This window comes from Cervus elaphus, chromosome 27 (genome assembly GCF_910594005.1).
Source record: "Cervus elaphus chromosome 27, mCerEla1.1, whole genome shotgun sequence".
Lineage (NCBI taxonomy): Eukaryota > Metazoa > Chordata > Mammalia > Artiodactyla > Cervidae > Cervus > Cervus elaphus.
The window spans coordinates 40,284,748-40,306,592 of NC_057841.1; the positions used below are offsets into that span (position 1 = coordinate 40,284,748).

Sequence of the window (21,845 nt, forward strand, 5' to 3'; positions counted from 1 at the left end):
GCACGGCTCCACCACCCAGGGCGGACGAGGCTGCCCGCCTACCTTTGGAGATCTCTCCGTTCTCGCTGAGGCCGCCGCAGAGCGACAGGGTGACGTCGGGCAGGTCCATGGCGGAGTCCGAGAGGCACTCGGTGCCGCTGTCGGCCGCTGCGCTGCCCACCGACTGGGGGGACTGGGAGCCGGACAGTGTGTCGGACTCAGGCCACTGCCGGGAGCCGGGCTCCGACTCGCTGTGGGGAGAAAGGCACCGGCCGTCACACCCCTGCCGTGAGCCCGACGGCCAAGCTCAGGGCTCCCTCCCATGGAGGCGACTTTGCTCAGGCAGCGTTTCAGACTCCTACCCTAGACGATGCCGACACAACCCAACAGCACTGCTGAGGAGTTAACTCAACACAGTAAACGCGCACACACCAGTCAGTCAGTCATGTGGACCTTTCAGGGATGGCCTTTCTGACTTAAATGAAAGGGATGAAAGAGTTACAAGCATTTATTTACATGACAAAAATGACAGGGTAAGAAAAACGTGATGTCTGGAAACCTTCTGATCTTAACTTCTACAGACGGCTGTGGTACTATACTCAACTCGTAGAAAATTGCTGTAGTCCAAGGTTGTATTACTGTTAAAAACAAGGCTTTTCTAAATTCATTTGTTACTTCATGAAAACAAAACAAAGAAATTAACCAAGTAAAAATTCTCAGGAGGCTGGACACATCTCAAGAAAACAGTGCACCAAGAAACCAGAAATAAACTGTTCCTACACACAGGTGAGCCCCAGAACCAAAGTCGAGGTTACTCAATGTTCTCAGTTTTCTAAACAAGGCGTGGAAGCCAGGTTTTAGAAGCTGATCCTAAAGGAAACTTTTCGTAATGGAGCATAAATTTAAGAGAAAAAGGACGGGGAAATGACACCTTACATCTCTTAGTCACGTTTCCTGCTCTACACCTTTTGGAGATACTTAATGTCACTGAAATACATCTAGAATTATTAAATTCTTTTATTTTTTTAAAAGCTAGTATATAAATGCATGTCATCTCATGAAGTTACATGATCTTTAGAAAAAAATCTGAAATTTGAGCAGCAGGTGGCAGCAGAGTACAGATAAGTCCTAAAGAGAAAGCAGCTTCAAACACGACCATGTTTTGCACTTGAGCCTCTGAAGAGAAAATTCTGGTGTTTGGGACTGAGTGATGCACACCCACAACACAGTTTTGAGATTAATCGCATCAACAGAATGTGCTGCTAACTGGAGACGGTGAACAAGCCAAGGCCACCTAAGCAGCAAACCCCGCTGCTGTGCTGGGGCCCAGCAAGGCTGACCTCGGGGTCAAACACAAGCACCACGTCCTCACCCTCCCGGGCGCACGGGTGGTCCCCTGCAGTCAGGTGTAGCCATGCGATCAGACAACTGTGTTGTCCCTGTGGACAGAAGGCGTGTGCTGCCTCCTTCCCAAGCCAGGCCCCTGAAAACTGTGCCCCCGACGGCCCTCCCCTTTCCCTGTCGAGGCCCCACGGGGACGGCGGAGCCTCAGGATGGGAGGGGCTGGTGCTCCAGAGCCCCCATGTGCAAGGCCCCCATCAACACTATCACATGAGCAAGAAATGAACTGCAGCCATCAAGCCACTGAGGTCGTGAGTTTTAACAGATAAAGCAGCTGGTGTGACCCTAAGCGACACCCCTGCTGAATACATGGAGGACGTTCAACAACGGGCCGCTAGAACCACCAGACTGTGTGCTTCAGGGTCAAGTTCAGCTCTAGTTACAAACACTAGCTCTTCAGTCAGGGTGCCGGTGACCACGATGATAAAATGAATGCCTGTGAGCATTCCAACAGCCTCACTGTCTTGCTTCCAGAAACAATCACTCATGATGTGAGCAGCTATGGGCCCAGATGGTCAGGCTACAACCGCACAGGTGGCCCCAGTGCAGCAGTCAGGCTCCCCGTGTTTTAAAAAAGGAAACTAAATGTCTTATATTTGTCCCAAGGTAAACAAATGATTAAGGACCGGGAAGTCAGAAACAAAGAGGTAATGTCAAGATAGCTTACGTTTTAACTTTCTAAATGAAGAAAAAAAAAAAAAAAAACACCAGTTTCAGTTCTCTCCCCTTAAAAACCCAATTACTACTTCCAAACAAAGGGGAGAAAGTTAGGAGGACGTTTTAAGGATCCTACAAAAATATCTGTAAATATTAAGTATCCTCACATCAATCCTGTCTTTCTATTTTAAATAAAACCTTCAGATATGCTTTTCAATAATTTATTTAAAAGTGTTTAATTATGTGTGACTATGGCTCAGTGTATTCAAGCCATGAGAACATGGGGAAAAGTAAACACTGTTCTTTGTGATCACAGAATATTATTTAATAAAATGGAATTTCCCCAAGAATGGAAATGGCCTTGGGAAAACTGCCCAAGTCTATCACTGCTAAAATTTTGATGTTATTCCAAGCGGGGAGTCACAGAGGAGGAAGGGATGGTTTGGAAAGGAGGAAGGGAAGTCTGGAAAGGCCCTGGAAGGGGCCCCACCAGATCCAGGCCTGAGTAAGTGGGGCCTCACTGAAGAGTGGAGGCCTGCTTTGTAAAGTGTCTCTGAATAAAGATATACCACCTCTAAACATATAATAAAGGAAACAATGCTAATGAACAGGAAGAGCTAATCTGATGTTACATCCACGTTACGCCCTTACTACATGAGCTTGACGGGGGCACCTTCCCACTGTACTGAACATTTCTTCATAAACAGGTAAAAGACAACATAGGCACAATTTCTGGATTTTCCATTTCCAAAATCTGAAGCAAGGATTCAACTTAGCTGAAAGAGACCAGCCCCTCACTCCTTTTTCTAATGCTTTGCTCTGGAAACATCTAGAACATTTCAGAGTTGCCAACTGTGCAGTATAAACCCACTACCTTTTGGGGAAATAGAGAGCTGCAACCTCAGGTTCCAGCGCCTTCAGGTCGTCCAGGTAAATATCATCAGGCCCCTGGTGTTGGCTTCTCTTGTGGACACCTGGTTTTTGTAAGAAAAACACATCAGAGATGAGAACCTGTTTACTTTTCATTTACAACTGCAAGAAAACAAAGGTTTGCAGACAATAAAACCAACCATGACCGGAACTGCGGTGTACTTTTAAAGGCATCATCTAACCTTTCTGCACTGCTGTTTCTCACCCATCCAGGTGAGACAGCCCAGCACTCCTGATAGCTGTCCAATAAACACGGGCTGAGTCTCGCGTTCTTTCACCTTCTCTCATGTGAATCCTGGGCCCTAAGTCATTCACACCTGACAGTATGGTTTCTCTTTATACATGAACGTGCACAAGTGCTCAGCTGCTTAGCGGTGTCCAACTCTTGGCGATCCCATGGACTACAGCACACCAGGCTTACCTGTCCTTCACTATCTCCCCCAAAGCTTGCTCAAACTCACGTCCATTCAATAGGTGATGCTACCTAACCATTTCATTCTCTGATGCCCCCTTCTTCTTTTGCCCTCAATCATTTCCAGCACATTAGGGTCTTTTCCAATGAGTTAGCTCTTCATATTAAGTGGTCAAAGTATTCGAGCTACAGCTTCAGCATCTATCCTTCCAATAAATATTCAGAGTCAATTTCCTTTAGGATTGACTGGTTTGATCTCCTTGCAGTCCAAGGGACTCTCAAGAGTCTTCTCCAGCACCACATTAGAAAGCATCCATTTTTCAACACTGAGCTTTCTTTATGGTACAACTCCCACATCCCTACATGACTACTGGAAAAACCATAGCCTTGACAAGATGGCCCTTTGTCAGCAAAGTAATCTCTCTGCTTTTTAATACGCTGTCTAGGTTTGTCATAGTTTTTCTTCCAAGGAGAAGCATCTTTTAATTTTGTGGCTGCAGTCACCATCCACAGGATTCTGGAGCCTAAGAAAATAAAATGCTACTGCTTCCACTTTTTCCCCATCTATTTGCCATGAAGTGATGGGACCAGATGCCATGATCTTAGTTTTCTGAATGTTGAGTTTTAAGCCATTTTTTTCACTCTCCTCTTTTACCCTCATCAAGAGGCTCTTTAGTTCCTCTTCGCTTTTTGCCATTAGAGTGGTATCATCTGCATACCTGAGATTGTTGATATTTCTCCCAGCAATCTTGATTCCAGCTTGTGCTTCATCCAGACCAGCATTTTGCGTGATGTACTCTTCACAGAAGTTAAATAAGCAGGGTGACAATATACAGCCTTGTTGTACTCTTCCAAATTTTGAACCAGTCAGTTGTTCCATGTTAGATTCTGTTGCTTCTTGATCTGCACACAGGTTTCTTAGGAGGCAGATGAGGTGGTCTGGTATTCCCATCCCTTTAAGAATTTTCCAATTTGTTGTGATCTACACAGTCAAAGGCTTTAGGATGGCCAATGAAGCAGAAGTAGATTTTTTTCTGGAATTCCCTTGCTTTTCTTTATGATCCAATGGATGTTGGCAATTTGATCTCTGGGTCCTCTGCCTTTTCTAAAATCCAGCTTGTACATCTGGAAGTTCTTGGTTCACATACTTCTGAAGCCTGGCTTCCTTGGTGGCTCAGATGGTAAAGAATCTGCCTGCAATGCAGGAGGCCTGGGTTCAAACACTGGGTCAGGGGAATGCCCTGAAAATGGGAATGGCAAGCCACTCCAATATTCTTGCCTGAAGAATCCCAAGGACAGAGTAGCCTGGTGGGCCACAGTCCATGGGGCCACAAAGAGTCAGAAGTGACTGAGAAACTAACACTTAAAGGGATTAATTTTACTCCTAATTTGACTTTAATACCTCCATAATTTCTTCAGAGAATGCTTCTCAGCAGCCATGGCCGGGAGAGAGAGGAGGTCAGAGTTGGCACCATGGGGAAGCCACACTAACCACAGCCCCACCCCACCCTGATGTGGCAGGTCCCAGTTGGGAGGAGGGGGCCCCGTGTATCACCTGAAACCCTGAAATAATTTACTACCTAGATTCAGAGCTGCCGAGGTCAAATCAAAGCCCCGATTACCTCTCTTCTTGGAGGGTGAGTCGATCTTAGCAGCTGGTCGAGCTTCTGAGGGCGCCTCCACGAAGGGGGGTGAGGGAGGCAGGCGGGGGGCATCCAACCCCGCGGGGGGCTCCCGAGGGCTGGCTGCTGAGGCTGCTCCGCCATGCTGCTTCCCTGGGGCTCGCGGCTTGGGCTTCACGATGGTGCAGACCGTCTCCCCCATGGAAGCGTCCTTCTCGACCTCACTCAGGAGGCTGTCCTCGCTGGGGATCACCCGGAAGTGGGTGTTTTCTGACGGCGTGATCATCGCTGTCCTGGGGTGATACTCGGACCGCTCCCGTTTGCTGACCTGAAAAGCGCATTGTTTCAACGTTAAACTACTGTTGAGGGTGTCTGTTAACTGTTTCCTAACCTGGATACTGGTGCATGTGTTAATTTTATTTATAACTAGCACACAACCACTAAGCACATAATTTTGTATGTGTAAAACAGTGCATAATTAAATAGTGGGAAAAAACTATTAACTGCATTTTGTTCACTGTTATGACACTTACAAATGCATTATAATTGTTCTACTATAAAGATCTAAGCACTGGAGAAGACGGGACACGTGAACATTTCAGATGACAGAAGGAGAACACTTGATCACTCCAGGGAATTGAGGCCGGCCTGCACTATACCTCAAGGCCCTGTCACAAAAACGTAAAAGGCAAAATGTGTATTTTCAAAACGCTACACGGTCGGAACATTTTTTTTTTCCTCTCAAGAAAAGCATCGTTCCAATTTTTTCTTCTTTCACTAAGAGCTGACAAAAAAAGCTTTCATAATCGATTGCCTATTTAAGCTTTCAGTGGAAGTTTTACTTTGCTTTAGGTACTTTAAAAATTTTTCTGATTAAAATGTTAAATTAACGGTCAACATTATTTACTACACTGCTGGATTCCTTCTGTTGTGAACATAGCATGAACGTTATAGATGGTGTTAATGTGGCTTCACTCATGTGACCGCACGAGGGCGCCATCCCCCTTTCACTCCCGTCACTGGTGCAAAAACCGCCCTCCACCTCCAGCAGGGAACCCTCTACCTTGGTGGACTCCGGGAACCCGCCCCAGGTCCACTCCATGTGGGACTCAGATCTGAGCAGGCTCCCAGCAGGCTTCACTTCCAGCTCTGAGTCACTCTTAGGACAGGCCACTGGGGGGTAGGGGCTGCAAACACAGACAGAGAAACGTAATGATGTTACAGTTGGGAATTTCGGTCTTGCTGAGCTGAACAGAGGAAAAGAAATACAGAGAAATAGAAGTCTGAACATGTCAATTTCACCTGCAGATACGAAACGGCTACTTTTTCCACTTGAGTTCTTTAATAGTAATAAAAACAATGCCAACTAGCATTTATTGTGGACTTGCCGGGTCCTCAATAATGTAATTATCCCACTTGATTCTCACGAGAAATCAATGAGAAAGGTAATTTTATGAGAGGAAATGCATGGAAAGATGGGAAAGTTAACATAATACAGAGAGAAACTGGATTTGAACACAAGTGTGACTGCATGTTTCTTCATGGTATTACCCAGTTACATAGTAAGCAGTTCACACCAACAAGAACTGTAGAGGGTCAGATTCTATGCTGATTGAACAGGTCCATGCTGGCCAGCCCTGAGAATAAGTCAGATCAAGTTTAGGAACAAGGTAATTACTGAGGGGGAAGGTCCATACTTGTGTGGAAAGCACATCTTAATTCCTCTTCTGTATGGAAGACATGGATGCATCAACATGTGGAGTAACAGAAAAGCTACTCAGCTTATCCTTCCTGTAAGAAATGAAGCCATCTCCAGAACACTTACTTGTCTAAAGGGGACCAGTCTCCATCAGACAAGGGGTAGTGGTCTCCGGAATGGAAGAGCAGGGGCTCCTTATGTTCTTCTTCCTTTAAGGAAGCATTTGAAGATCTTCTGTGAAAGAAAAAAAAAAAAAAAATCACAGAGACAGAACAATGTCACTCACACCGGGTTTATAATATCCCCCAATTATGACACACTGTCTAAATGATACAAAAGAAGAAAGTCAAATGAACAATTAATAACTAAGTCTCTTAAAAGGGAAATCCATGGACTGAGGAGCCTGGCAGTCTACAGTCCGTGAGATTCAAAGAGGCAGACGTGACTGAGCCACTGACACGACCTTCCACGAAGGAGAAAGGGGTTCACTGCTGCCACCTACTGGACACCACTGCAATCACCATTCAACGGTGGGGTAACAGGAGGGACAGAAAAGATGTGACTAAAAACTCCTTTTTACATCTGGTAGGGGTGCTTGACTCAGAGGCTACAAGAAGCAAACTAAGGCTTTATTGTATATTGCATCCAGTCCTTACAAATCTGAAGCAGTAAAATCCTACCTTAGGTATTACTTAATCAAGGACCTAGAGGAGTTCAGTAACTTGCCCAAAGTAAAAAAGCTAGTAAGTAGTTGGATTCAAAGCTAGAAAGCCTGTGTTCTTTCCACTACACTCTCCTGCATGTTACAGAAAATGGAAGCAAGCAGACAGCTGAAGACAAAGCTATGGCTTAAAAATTCAAAAATACAGGAAAAAAACTCTTAAAAACCCGGAACTTATTTTCAGTCTGAGAACTTTCTCTAAGTTAGAATCTGCAGGATTCTAGGGATGTGAGGAAGATGACACAAAAGTATGATAGATGCTTTTAAAATTCATTCTCAGACCTTGGAACTGTAGACGACTGAACTACTGCTAATAAGGTTTGAATTAATTTGCCCTTTGGTTTTCCTGATTTGCTGAGTTAACAGAACTAACTTGCCACATAACCTTGAAAACGTCCCTCAGAAGCACTGAGGGTATTAGTTTTTCATCTTTAGTTAGAAATTTGTCCCTTGTCCTGTGTACTTGACAAGAGTCAATGTGAGATTCGTGTGGTGTATCATGTTGAGAGCACTGCAGATGGTAGAAAAACTCTGAAAAGTTCAGACACTAAATATGATACAAATTCAAGAGCTCCTTATAGAAACTTTAATTTTCTACCAGGACAGACATGAGAATATCTATCACTTAATTTGCTAGATGAAAAATACAGATAGAAATCATTTTATTAATTTGTATTATCTCTTCTCTTCTTTACATCTTAATTCAATATGCTCTGCTTTACCACCAACTCTGATACGTAACTATTTTTCCTTTTGGCTGCATTTCCTAATTCAGGTTTTCCTAACCCTCATCTCTTTTGTCTCAGAAAGACTGAGCTCTGGCAAACCACCTCATTTAAGAGGAAACATACAAATACATGTAAAAGGCTGATATCCAGTTAAAAATACTGCATTTGTTAAAAGAGGAGTTTGCAATGGTAAAAGCAGAAAGGGAAATCATTTGCTATGAAAAGTCCTTATCTGCCAAATTTGAAAGGGTAGTACAGCCTGGCCTATTACTATTCACATATTTGAAAGAGGTTTGAAAAGAGCAACATAAATGCCATGGGAATTTTTTTCTTAAAACGTATCTTTGGAATATATTTCACCACAGTATAAAAGATGGGGTTTCCCAGGTGGCTCAGACAGTAAACAATCTGCCTGCAATGTTGGAGACCTGGGTTCAACCCCTGAGTCAGGAAGATCCCCTGGAAAAGGGAATGGCTACCCTCTTCAGTATCCTGGCCTGGAGAACTCCATGGACAGAGGAGCCTGGTGGGTTACAGTCCGTGGGGTCGCAAAGAGTAGGACATGACTAAGTGACTCACACACACACATACACAGGGTCGCAAAGCGTAGGACACAACTAAGACGACTAAGCGACTAACACACGCACAGACGGGGTCACAAAGAGTAAGAGACGACTAAGCGACTATCACACAGACACATGGGGTTGCGAAGAGTAGGACACGACTAAAACACACACACAGACACACACACACACACACACACACACACACACACACAGTAAACCAAGAAACACAGCAAAGCAGACTAGATCTAATAAAATATTGAGAGAGAAAGAGACCAGGCACCATTAAGAATTTACAAGCCCTGGAAGGCAGGACATGTCTTCTCTGGGCAGATCTGGACAAAAATAGGATTCGTTAGCTCATATCCATCAGAGTGATGGAAAAAGCTGCTGATGCTGAGGTTCCCTTTAGTCCTATGACTCACGAAAACCTGCCGAGCATGTTCAAAATGCACACGTACCCAAGGACAGGGAGCCAGGAGGCTGACCGTGAGGGGCTAACTAAGCCTGTGGTGCGGGGATGTAAGGGAGGGTACTGACAAGAGCGTGAGGAAGAGCAGCGCTGACTCAATGCTGAAACGCAGCACAAACATCTACATCAACCCTCAACAGCAGAGGATCTGCGGACGGACAGATGGCCTAATGCTGGTCAGGGTGGCGGGGGAGGCCCAGCTGAAGTTTGCCGATAGTATGCCTGGAGCACTTCAGGCTTCACAGACAACCCCCAACATCACAGCTCCAAGTTCAGCTTTATAGTATAAAACAATTACTTTTCTCATTCAAAAGCCAAGAGAGGTTCCAAGATGTTTACAACTATTGATTCAATGAACTGTACACTTAGATCCATGAGTATTACTGTATGTAAATACACCCCAGGTTCTAAAGCACAGGGACAAAAACCAACAGAAAGTCAAAGTCAGTGGCCTGAATCATCTACATGGATAAATCAGAGGGACTAAAGGAGCTTTCGTCTATTCAGCTGGCAGCACGTATGTAAGAGAGAAGGGGTTGCCAATGACCAGGGCCGAAGTTCACCGCTGACACCAGCTGACCCTTGCCCTCAGCTGAGGGTCAGTCAGTCCATCTCAGCGTGACTAATGATCAAGTTTGCTTCTGGAATCAGGACACGCCCCATAAAAGACCCCCGTTGACAGGGCAGAAGGGGGCTGGTCAGTGTCCGTTTTGTGCAGCAGAATGAAGGGGAGGGGAAGGGGGCATGGAGACCCTCATCCCTGCAGACTGACACGGGCGTCCTCTGAGGCCAGAGATGGTCAGGAGGGGAGCAGCGGCCTCTAGCCCCTGCACTCAGCTCCCATATGGAAGCCTGTCTGCCCTGGTGGATGGAAAGCAGAGATGCCTTTCTGACAGTGTGGTTGTAGTCCTACACTGTGGTCTCTGCTGGGTGTTGTAAGCGTCTCCATTGCACATCTGCCCTGGAGACGGTACACAGCAACACCCGCACGAAAACCCTCCTCCTCCCCAGAGTCACCTGTGTCCAGGTGCGTGGTTTTCAGGGCAGACTCACACATGGACATCTTTCCTTCTGTCCCTCCCACCTACCTTGCCGACTGGGCCCCCTTGTCATCGTCGGAGCTCAGGTCCACACCCATGGTGTCCTCGGCAGGGGGCGACACGGCCTGCTCCTCCTTCTTAATGTCCTGTTTGCATTTCTTCCTTCTTCGTTTTTTCTTTTTCACAGAACTGGGGGTGAAGACTGTCTCTGCTTCCAGGATGTGGGCAACATCCGAACTCTGAGGAGGTCTTTCATTTCCACCTGGTTTCACCAAATGGCTGTCAATGTCTGTAAAGAACTGATCTTCAGTAGGGATTGGTGAGGTGGCCAGGTAAGCAGGGAGCTTCTCCTTAAAGAGAACATGAGAAAGAAGAGTCTGACAAACCCTATGGTGAATCAAAACAGCAGTGATTCTGGCTGAGCCAAACCTCATAGTGGTACAAAGAACACCGACCTAGTTCCCAAAGGTGAGAAAGTCGCACTGACCACCACCTGCCTATGTTTCCACTCCCTGCACAGCTGAGCCTTAGCGCGTGTGGGTCCATGTGGCTGAACACAGTGGAGGAGGGACATGCCGGGTCAGCACAGGGCACGTGGAAGCTCAGCCAGAGCAGATTCACTGTTTGGGGGTGGGGGCAGGTGAGCTGAATGTGCATTAGCACGAGAAAGATTCGAGAAATGAACGTCCATACCACGGACTATCATGCAGTGATGGAAAGGACGAAGCTCGATCTAGAACTTCTGACTCAGCAGGGATGTTGATAACAACAGTGGGAGAAACAAAAGGTCAGTAAGTGGAAGCCAGAGGGATTCTGGTAATGTTTATCCCTCTTTAAACTGTGAGCCGCTGGAAAAGTAGGGCTTCTCTTCATGGTCTGTGTGGAGAGTAATGATTCTAGTGTTGTTGGATGAACTGCAATTTGTAACTTTTAAAGAAAAGCACATTATGCTAAAGAAAATCTGACCAATTGGGTCATATGCAGAATAGGAAAAAAAGGCTGGAAAGCTGCCACTCTGCTGAGCAGTTTTAAATGGAATCATGAGAAGTGACATGTGAAGCAGGCAACAGACTCTGAGCACCCAGTCCTTTCACTGCCAGATTTACAGGGAACCTTGTCAGCGTGACAGGTTACATCAGAGATGTTCATTCTTGTGATAACTCACTGCTTCTTTCTGCCTTTCGTCTGTGTCTCTGACATGGAAAATTTTTCTCCAGGGCAAGTAAATGCAAATAAGACACCATGAAAACAAGTAATTAAGATACTAGGAGACACACTGGTCTGGTAGGTTCCCCTTCATAATCACTGGTTCCTGCTGCCTTCCATACCAGTACTGACGCTGCCGGCTTCCAGCCCCGAGTGAACAATGATGAACAATCTCATTCCACTGTTGTTTTCCTTTGGGAATTTATGGCATCAAGCTAGCAGTTCATCTTCACAGCCAAAAAAAAGTAGCATTGTGTCCTTAATAACTTGAAGCTATTGTTTTTGCTCTGAGATTTTATTCTCTACAATGAAAGATTTAATGATGCCCCCTAAGAAGTTGCTAAAAGATCCACTTTAAATCAATCAGGAACATTCACATCAGTGGATACCAAGGGAAGGGGGTCAGTTGCGCTCTCACTCAAAGAGGCCAAACATGCAACAATCACACATAAAGGGCAGAGGCCAATTAATTAAATCTCCCCAGAACATAACAAACTAAAGCACCTCACTATCAAGGATCAGGGTGTAATGTCCCCAGTGGAAACCTCAAACGTGTTTCCAAGTTTAAAGGTCGCGTGTCCACACGCAGAGGCAGCCTGCTGTGCATCTGTGATGACTCACGTGGAGCTGAGCGTGTTCAGGCCAAGGTGTGAACTGTGCAGGCACCACGTGAGAAAGTCCCTGGACGCTCACAGTGGGGGCCGCGCCAGGGCCTTCGCACATGGGCAGCCTGGACCTCAGGGCTGGGGCGGGGGGAGTTCCTCCTGCTCCAGCTCCCCTATGACAGCCCAGTTCTTCAACCCAAAGTGAAAGCTCACCTAGCCAGCAGTGACCAGCCACGAGTGTGAGGCGAACGTTGCCCGCCCCCCAGGACTTACATACTCCTCTTCTGTTTCCTCGACAAAGAAAGCTTCCCCGTTGTCGCCCAACTTCATGTGGAGATCCACAGCGTCGCCATTGATCTCTATGTCAATCTAGGAGTAGACACAGTGAGGCTGAGAGATGAGCGTCCATCCTCCCAGCTCAACAAAACCCAGACTCCAGGCTCTCAGGCCGAGCTTAATCCTGAGGCTCCCAGAGAGATCCTCCACTCCCTGCCCCACTCCACTCCCTCCCCACGTCCTACCCCTACGACACCACAGACGGAGAGAAAAGGCTTGATCACCTATTTTCATAACAAATTTAAATTTTATTTTCCCAAATGTCATAAAATGGGGGAAGTATAACTGTCAGCACACACTTGAGCCCCTCTGGAGATCACCAATTTTTTTTGGAAGGAAAGCTATCACCAACCTAGACAACACAGTAAAAGGCAGAGACATTACTTTGCTAACAAAGGTCCGTCCAGTCCAGGATACGGTTTTTCCAGTAGTCATGTATAGATGTGAGAGTTGGACTATAAAGAAAGCTGAGCGCCAAAGAATTGATGCGTTTGAACTGCGGTGTTGGAGAAGACTCTTAAGAGTCCCTTGGACAGCAAGGAGATCCAACCAGTCCATCCTAAAGGAAATCAGTCATGAATATTCATTGGAAGGACTGATGATGAAGCTGAAGCTCCATTACTTTGACCACCTGATGCAAAGAACTGACTTATTAGAAAAGACCCTGATGCTGGGAAAGACTGAAGGCGGGAGGAGAAGGGGACGACAGAGGATGAGATGGTTGGATGGCATCACCAACTCAATGGACCTGAGTTTGCATAAGCTCCAGGAGTTGGTGATGGACAGGGAGGCCTGGCGTGCTGCAGTCTATGGGGTTGCAAAGAGCCGAATACGACTGAGTGACTGACCTGAACTGGAGGTCACAGCACTGCCAGGCCTCCCGTGAGAGACCTGGGTCAGCACGAACCTCAGCTCCCACACTGTGCTGACCATGTGACGACAGGAAGCACATACTTCACCACCAGCCCCTCCGTCACAGTCACCCCGTCATCTTGCGGTAAACACAGGGAGGGGCTCGAGGCCTGCCTCGGATACTGAAATCCACACACGCCCAAGTCGCTTACAGAGGAAAGGAAGCCATCCTTGCACAGAACCCACACACACCTTCCCACGTACTCTAAGTCATCTCTAGACTACTTCTAATACGTAGCACAACATAAATGCTATGTGAACACTTGCCAGTGCACAGCAAATCAAGTTTTGCTTTTGGGAACTTTCTGGAAACATTTTTCCCAAGTATTTTTGATCTATGATTGGTTGAAACCTTGGATGCGGAACCTGTGGATACAAAGGGGCAACTGGACAGAAATAGCAGAGGCCCGTCATGACCATGAGCTCATCACGTCGCTTCTTCAGAGCCTGTCAGTGACCAGTCCCAGCACATCTGTCCCTCAGTTCAGCCACAGGTGGCAAAGCGTGTGGCTGTGCTGCCTCCTGGTCTCCCAGTGACAAACCCAGCGGACACCTTATAAAACGCACAACGGAAAGAGGACACTGGCCAGGACCAAAGGGCAGTTAAAGAAACAAACAGTCCCAGTACTGACAGAGAAGCCAAAACGGACATCAGCAGTTACAGAAGAAACAGCCAGGCAGGCAAACAAGAGACCCAGAATGTGCAGCCAGAGGAATCTGGAGGCAAGTTTATCCCAGAACCGAGGGAAGGGGCTGAGACAAAGGATGCAGATGGAGAGGAAGGGACTTGGGCAAAGCCCTCAGGCAAAAGCAACAACTCCCCGAGGTGCCTCAGGACATGGCAATTCCAAAGGATCAAAAGCTGGAAGCGGAGGCAGATTCAGAAAGGAGCAGGGCAAGCTGCTAAGACAATGAGAAGACACTCATTCCACAGCGCAAGTGTTACGTCAAGAAGGCAAGAGCTGTTCACACCACTCCTGATGAGAGTTTTGTGGAGAAATAAGACACTTAATTCTCGTTATTTCTCATGTTTTGAATTGCAGTGCACTAAGTACTGTTATACTATTTTTCATTTGCCTGTACATTTATAACCCAGTAAGAGTTGTGGCAAGTTTTGACCAAAGCTTACAGAGGTCATGGAAGAACCCTAACTTCCCTCACTGACTAAATTCCCTTTTGCAGGGTTTCAGCTTGCTCATTTTCACTGTCTGTATTACTATGCAAAGTGAGGAGTGTTTATATAAATGAAATACTGCCAGATCATTTAAAAATAATGCAGTTGTTTATCTGCAGATTCTGAATAAATACTTATATTTTACAATAATAAATACTGACTTTCAAAACTCTTACCAGTAACTTGTGAACCCTGGCTTTAGACTGTTTGGGAACATACAGACAAACACACAAAGGCATCATATAGACGTAGGCTGGAACAATCTATGACCCCAGTGTCCTTAGCTCTGCACGGCCCTCATGGTGCGAACAGCTGCACGGGCCACTGCCTGTTTCCACTGAGGACCAGTGATCCCTTCTGACCACAGCTGAGCCTGGCCCACCTTCCAGCTCCATCTTCCCAGGAGTAACCAAACATCGTGTTAAACAATATTAGTTGACGTATGCTGTCAATGCTTGTTATAAAAATCCCATGTATGAACAACATAACTGTGTTTAAGGGAAGAAGAAAAGGAACCTAAGTAACTTTGGAGAACAGTATGCACACTATAGAATTCTAGGTTTAAATGCAAAAAAAAACTATGAACAGATACTGTACTGCAGTTAGTGATTTCTTTTTAATCACAGAGATGTGGGCTCACAATCCTGAAACCCCTTTATGTGTATTCTAGGACTGAACAAACATGTTGCTTATTGTGGATAATGAAAGACATGGTGCTCACTGTCAAAGACGCTGCAATGAGATGAGCTCTGAGGCGCCAGGTTGGAACGGGGGGGATGCTGCAAACCCCCAGTTCTTACAGGCAGGTACAGATATAGGTACTTACACACGTGAATCTTTCAGCTCTGCCGGCTAGGGAGCTACAGGCAACTGCACCTCAGACCAGTGGGTGTACCCAGCAACCAGATCTTTGTTTCCAGACACCGTTCTCCAATCAAAGAAACCAAAGCTCCCTTCAGTTCAGTCGCTCAGTGTCCGATTCTTTGCGACCCAATGGACTGCAGTATGCCAGGCTTCCCTGTCTATCACCAACTCCCGGAGTTGACTCAAACTCATGTCCATTGAGTCAGTGATGCCATCCAACCATCTCATCCTCTGTCATCCCCTTCTCCTCCCGCCTTCAATCTTTCCCAGCATCAGAGTCTTTTCTAATAAATTGGTTCTTCGCATCAGGTGGCCAAAATATTGGAGTTTCAGCTTCAGCATCAGTCCTTCCAATGAATATTCAGGACTGATTTCCTTTAGGATTGACTGGTTTGATCTCCTTGTAGTCCAAGGGACTCTTAAGAGTCTTCTCCAACACCACAGTTCAAAAACTCCCTTGGAGAAATAATAATAATTCCAGGGTTGAGGCAGGGAGAGTAGATTCTCCTAGAATATCTTTCAGTGCCAGAAAGTAACAAGGAAGTGCTCAAAAAATGATGGGAGCATTTCAAAAGCACTCAGCTCGAAAGAGCTAACAACGGCTGAATCTGGGACAATATTAGCAACTACAGAAATAATGATAATAATGATTATGATCCATAGGGTAAAATTAATATCCATGAGTCCACACCAATCTAATAATTGAATAGCTAAGTAAATAAGAGAATAGCTGTTTGACAAAGTACACTTTCAATAAGTAAGTGGAGCAGGAAGAATGGAAACAAAGTCACCACTTGGGAAACACCACAGTAATCACACACAGCAAAGTCTACCCTGCCCCCTAAAATTCCTGGTGAGAACATAATGAGAGACAGGATATGCGCACAGTCTCAAGATTTCTTCCCACAAATAATCTCGCAGCCACCACTCAACAGCAAGCAGAATTAACACCAGCAGCAAGGAGGGTGCGCCTCATGTGGTGTCATTCTCACCCAACGAAGAAAGCATCAGAGAATTCAAACTGAGAGACAAGCTACACTGTAACTGTTCTGCACTCTAAGAAGCCAAGGTCACAAGGAAAGACAGGACTGCAGAGAGCCCAGGGCAACAGCAAGGAGGGATCCTGCAGCAGAGAAGAGACAGGAGCAGAAACACTGGTGAAGTGCTAGTAAGGTCTCCGTTGTTGTTTGTTGTTCAGCTGCTTACTCGTCTGCGCCTCTGCGATCCCGCAAACTGCAGCACGCCAGGCTTCCCTGTCCTTCACCATATCCTGGAGTTTGCTCAGATTCATGTCCACTGAGTTGCTTACGTTATCTAACCATCTTATCCTCTGTCTCCCCCTTCTCCTTTTGCCTCCGATCTGTCTCAGCATGAGGGTCTTTTCCAATAAGGTCTTTAGCTGACAGTTTATACTGATGTTGACCTCCGGGTTCTGATCATCGTACTACAGTCATGTGGAAAGTGAACACGAAGGGAAGAGGCTGGGTGAAGGGTATATGGAAACTTTAAAAACTGCACTTGCAACTTGTCTGTACATCTAAAATAAACTAAAAAATATGTCAAAACCATGAAACAAAGCCTGAGGAACCGTCAGAGTGGAGGAGACTAAGAGCACAGGGCGGTGAAAGGCTCCGTGTCACGGTGACGGCTTCCCTGGTGGCTCACGGTAAAGAATCCACCTGCAATGCGGGAGGCCTAGGTTCAACTCCTGAGTTGGGAAGATCCCCTGGAGATGGGAACAGCTTTCCACTCAGTATTCTTGCCTGGAGAATCCCAGGGACAGAGAAGCCTGGTGGGCTACAGTCCACGGGGTCACAAAGAGTCGGACACAACTGAGCGACTTTTATGGGTGCACATGTGTGTTTAAACTTATCAAGTATGGCCTTTGAATACAGGCGGTCGGTGTGTTAATTATACAACTGTAAGAAAAGGATAACACTATAAAAGGAAATCAGAAAAATTGGCAACTAAGAAATGAATCCAAAATAAGTGAAAAACCTTATGTAAAAAATTCCCTATTTCAGAAATGTTAATGATTATTTTACACAAAACTCATTTTTCTTTTCCTTGTTAAAACAAAGAGGAGCATGAAACAGTTTCCACAGGACAAGCACGAACCCTCACTCGCCTCCCAGCTGGCCCTTCTCAGTGCTATTACTGAGAACGTTTACTAAAAAAGGGGCATATGACGAGAACTCTAGCTCTCCTAAAACAAAATGCTGCAACAAGTTCCCGAGCCAAGAAAAGACATACTTTCAGACAAGTGTTTCAAGTTTTCTTTCATAATAAACTAGTTGAAGTCACATATGTATCTAGAGTCATGTAAGGCTTCTGAGGGCTTCTCTGGTGGCTCAGAGGTTAAAGCGCCTGCCTGTAATGCGGGGGACCTGGGTTCGATCCCTGGGTCAGGAAGATTCCCTGGAGAAGGAAATGGCAACCCACTCCAGTATTCTTGCCTGGAGAATCCCATGGACAGAGGAGCCTGGTGGGCTACAGTCCATGGGGTCGCAAAGAGTCGGACACGACTGAGCAACTTCACTTTTCAAGGCTTCTGAAGCAGCGGAAATAACGGCAGCTTCTTCCCAAGTCATAGGAAGACTGTCTCCAATCAAAAAAGTTATGTGAGAACTGAAGAAAAGAAAAAAAATTTGCTCCATAATGCCAAATTTCAAGTTTCTCAGGATGACTTAATTTATTCAACTAGAGTCAAACATATAATTTAAATAACCCATGTTTGTTGACTGACTGCTATATAAAATTTGAAAGTTAAACTGAATAGGACAAATGAAATATTTAAAGTTATTCTATCTTAGATTAAAAAAAAAAATAACAGATTTAAGCTAATACCATTCTTCAAAACACTCACTTTTGGAGGTCCCCCTTTATCTGACGTACCCGGGGACGGAAGAACGCTTCTGCAGGATGCATACTCAAAGTCTGCTTCAAACCCATTCTTAAACAGCTAACCCTTTGGTTTACATTTATGGTTCTTATTTTTAGGGATCAAATGTGACTCTTTTTGAGGGGGTGGGGTGCCACGCAGCATGCAGGATCCTAGGTCCTCCACCAGGGATTGGACCCTGACCCCTGGAAGTGAAAGCCTCGAGTCCCAGCCACCGGACTGCCAGGAATCCCCAAATGTGACATTTCTCAGTATGACGACGTACTTTGGTCTCTTGATTTGTCTCTAAATGGAGCTTGGTTCTTTCCAAAAATTAAATCTAACATCAAGATTGGGCCAATACTGAGAATACTTCAAGGAATATGCCATGAGTCCTTTAGGTCTCAAAGGAAAAACACTAAAAATATTTTGAGAGATGGCACCAAGTTGGAATAAATGCTTCCCAAGGTGTCTATTTTATTAAAGAGGACCCTCATTTTTCTTTGTTTTTTTTAAGTTTTTAATTTTTAAAAAAATTTATTTACTTCTATTTGGAGGATAATTGCTTTACAATATTGTGCTGGTTTCTGCCATACATCAGCATGAACCAGCCGTAAGCATCCATACGTCTTCTCCCTCTTGAACCTCCCTCCCACCCCATCCCACCGTTGCAGGTTGTCACAGGGCACCAGTCTGAGCTTCCTGCATCACACATCAAACTCCCGCTGGCTATCTGTTTTACATATGGTAGTGTATATGTTTCCATGCTCCTCTCTCCATTCGTCCCACCCTCTCCTTCAGCTTCTGTGTCCACCAGGAGAACCCTCATTTTGATGTGCCAATATTACTTTTAGTAAAGTCAAAGTCGCTTAGTTGTGCCCAACTCTTTGTAACCCCAAGAATTCTGCAGGCCAGAATACTGGGGTGGGTAGCCGTCGCCTTCTCCAGGGGATCTTCCCAAGCCAGGGATTGAACCCATATCTCTGGCACTGCAGGCAGATTCTTTACCAGCTGAGCCACCTGGGAAGCCCAAGGAAGAAGTTTACTTCTAGTAAACTGGTTTCTAAAACACTCATTTCCATATGGTCATATTTCCTACACTGTGCCTTTTGCTCAACACATATGACAGATGTTGAAACAGAACTAATCTTGGGAGATGCTGGCGGCAGTAGGCGCGTGTTTTGGCCACTCTCTGGGTGGGCATATATCTGTTCCCTTTGGAGATCCAGTTTCCTCTATTTCAGACCACCTATTTCCAGTGGCTACAGAGAGAAGAGGGGGTGCTGCTGCCCCAGCCAGGCCGATCAATACGTTTCACCCGCTGCTGTGGTGACTGGGCCCCGAGATGTATGTGACCAAGTGTGACAGGGAGACCAACTCTGGTACTTCTGCAGAAAGGAGAGGCTGTCTTCCCACTGTGGCTGCCGAGTCGACAGAAGTCAGCCTGCATGTGTGGCAGCCACTGTGCGTTAGACAGACAGACAGACACAAAGGGAGCAGGGCTGAAAGGCGAGGGGAGATGACTCTGGTGACACCTTCAGCGGCTCTAAGTCAAGTCCTGAGTATTTCAAATCCTCCTGGACTTCAGTTACACAGGCCAATATAATCCCTTTTTTGCCTAAGCTAGTGTGAGGTGGACTTTCATCATCCACGATGGAAACTGTCCTAATACATGGGGTTATTTACCTTTGATAAGCAATTAAATCATCAGTTTTGTGTTAAATCAACAAAATTAATATTTAAAAATATCAAGTACATCTTTATCTTCTGAAAGTAAACTCTTGAATTATGAAAATTACAGGGAGTACTGTGTTCTATCAAGCAAAGAACATGGCAACGGCAGTGGAAAAATTATTACACTGCCTCTTCCCTTAAAAACCAGAGGTTTTAAAGTGGTTATGATCTCAAGTTCACTTCATAGGTGTCCCCATAATTGAAAATTGGGTTTTTAATTTAAAGTCAACTTCCCTGGTGGTTCAGTGGCTAAGACTCCCCACTTCCAATGCAGGGGCCACGGGTTGGATCCCTGGTCAGGGGTCACATGTCATAACTACGACCCAGCACAGCCAAATAAATAAATAACCTAAAATAATAAAATAAAATCAATAGACAGCTTTCCCTAATCCAAATGACCTAAAATAACAGAGTTTCTCCAAACTGCCAGTATCTCAAGGCAGACATGGTTTTGGTTTTACCGTCACAGGAATGCTATGCTTTGGTCAACAGCCAAATTTCCTCCCAAATATATCCTTTGGGTCTCTGGGCTACCAAGGGAAGGAATAGGAAAGAACTTTTCTCTTTTCCTGGGCCTCATGGATAGACTTCTACTACAAGTTTGACGAGCTATTTACATAGGACAATGATGCGTGCAGCTGCATAAAGAAACTGGATTACTATCTGAGAGGCACACAGCATGCAGGAACAGAGCCACTGTCTGCCCAGTCACACTCACAGATGCACACAGGTGTACACACATCAGCCTGCAGGTTCCAGTTCAGAGGCCAGATGACTTGTCCAATTGTCTGACCAAAAACCCAGGTCACAGAGGGGAAGTGGAGGGCGGGAAGCCTTATGAGTCAATTTTACAAACAGATCCTTGCACAATTACCGGGAAATTCGAGTGCAGGAACGGTTGCTAATTCTCCCAAAGCTGATACAGTCTGAAAGCACACCAGAATACCGTTACCAGAAAGTAAGAAAAAATTCCAGGGACGCTCAACTGTGGCTAAACATGCCTGCAGTGGAAAGTTTCCTAGTCCCTCAGGACATCGCCGCTTCTTGTGGTTTCTAAATCGGGACTCTGAACAGAGGCCGGCCCACACAAGCCCCACCACTCTGGTCCTCCAGTCTCTTTCCAAATAATATAAGTTCAATTAAGACAGGGAAATTTCTATTTTAAACAGTAAGATCACCTGTGTGATTAGCCAAAATCTGAAAAAAAAAAAGATGTCTGCAACTTAAGACACTGGTCCTCTGACATGTACTTCTGTAGATCTTTCACTGGGGTTGAAAATCCTGACAGAATCTCCTTATGCTGTTTAGGGCGACAATGTGGGACAGGAGTAGAAAGAAAATCACTAATATGTACCTGCGAAGCTTACTCTTAGCTCAGCTTTTTCCAACATGACTGACATCACTCAGATACACTAACAGACCTCCCAAGTGCTCCCTAACCTGAAGGGAAAAGCATGTTTAAAAAAAAAAAAAAGAAAGAAAAGAAAAAGGAAAACCAACACCTTCTTTTTGAAAGAAATCATCCCTAAAATAATAAAAGCCTGTGGATTTTCACTTCAGTCAGATTTGTGAAAAAGTCCTGGTATTTACAACAAGATTTTACAGCTTTGCAAAAAGAAATGTAGAACTTCGGCATTAATTTCATTTAAACAAATATATTCCTGAGCACACCAACCTATTCTATTCAGTTGATCTGTAGGCATCACACTAAATATTTTCAAGTGCTGTATAAGGTAAAGGCATTTTTCTAAATACACCTGATTTCCCCATTTATAACTCTAGTTTGGGTTTGGATTTTCTAAGTTGCAACACACAGGGTTATTAAAATGATTTTCACTTCTTTTTCCCCCAAGGCTTCCTGCAGGAGAGCTTTGTGGATTTAGAAGCAAACTCAAACACAGTATGAAGG

The 21,845-nt window shown here is 45.3% G+C and overlaps 1 protein-coding gene across 3 annotated transcripts in view; it reads right to left on the reverse strand.

Annotated features, from left to right (window-relative positions):
- The window catches only part of LPIN2 (lipin 2), a 77,255-nt gene that overhangs the window by 12,122 nt on the left and 43,288 nt on the right, over nt 1-21,845 (reverse strand). For all 3 annotated transcript variants that reach the window (XM_043889722.1, XM_043889721.1, XM_043889720.1), the window contains exons 3-9: nt 12,309-12,404; nt 10,273-10,574; nt 6,827-6,934; nt 6,065-6,188; nt 5,002-5,329; nt 2,912-3,011; nt 43-230 (exon numbers count right to left, since the gene is read on the reverse strand). In XM_043889722.1, the coding sequence (XP_043745657.1) occupies nt 43-230; nt 2,912-3,011; nt 5,002-5,329; nt 6,065-6,188; nt 6,827-6,934; nt 10,273-10,574; nt 12,309-12,404 (1,246 nt within the window). The remainder of the gene's footprint in view (nt 1-42; nt 231-2,911; nt 3,012-5,001; nt 5,330-6,064; nt 6,189-6,826; nt 6,935-10,272; nt 10,575-12,308; nt 12,405-21,845) is intronic.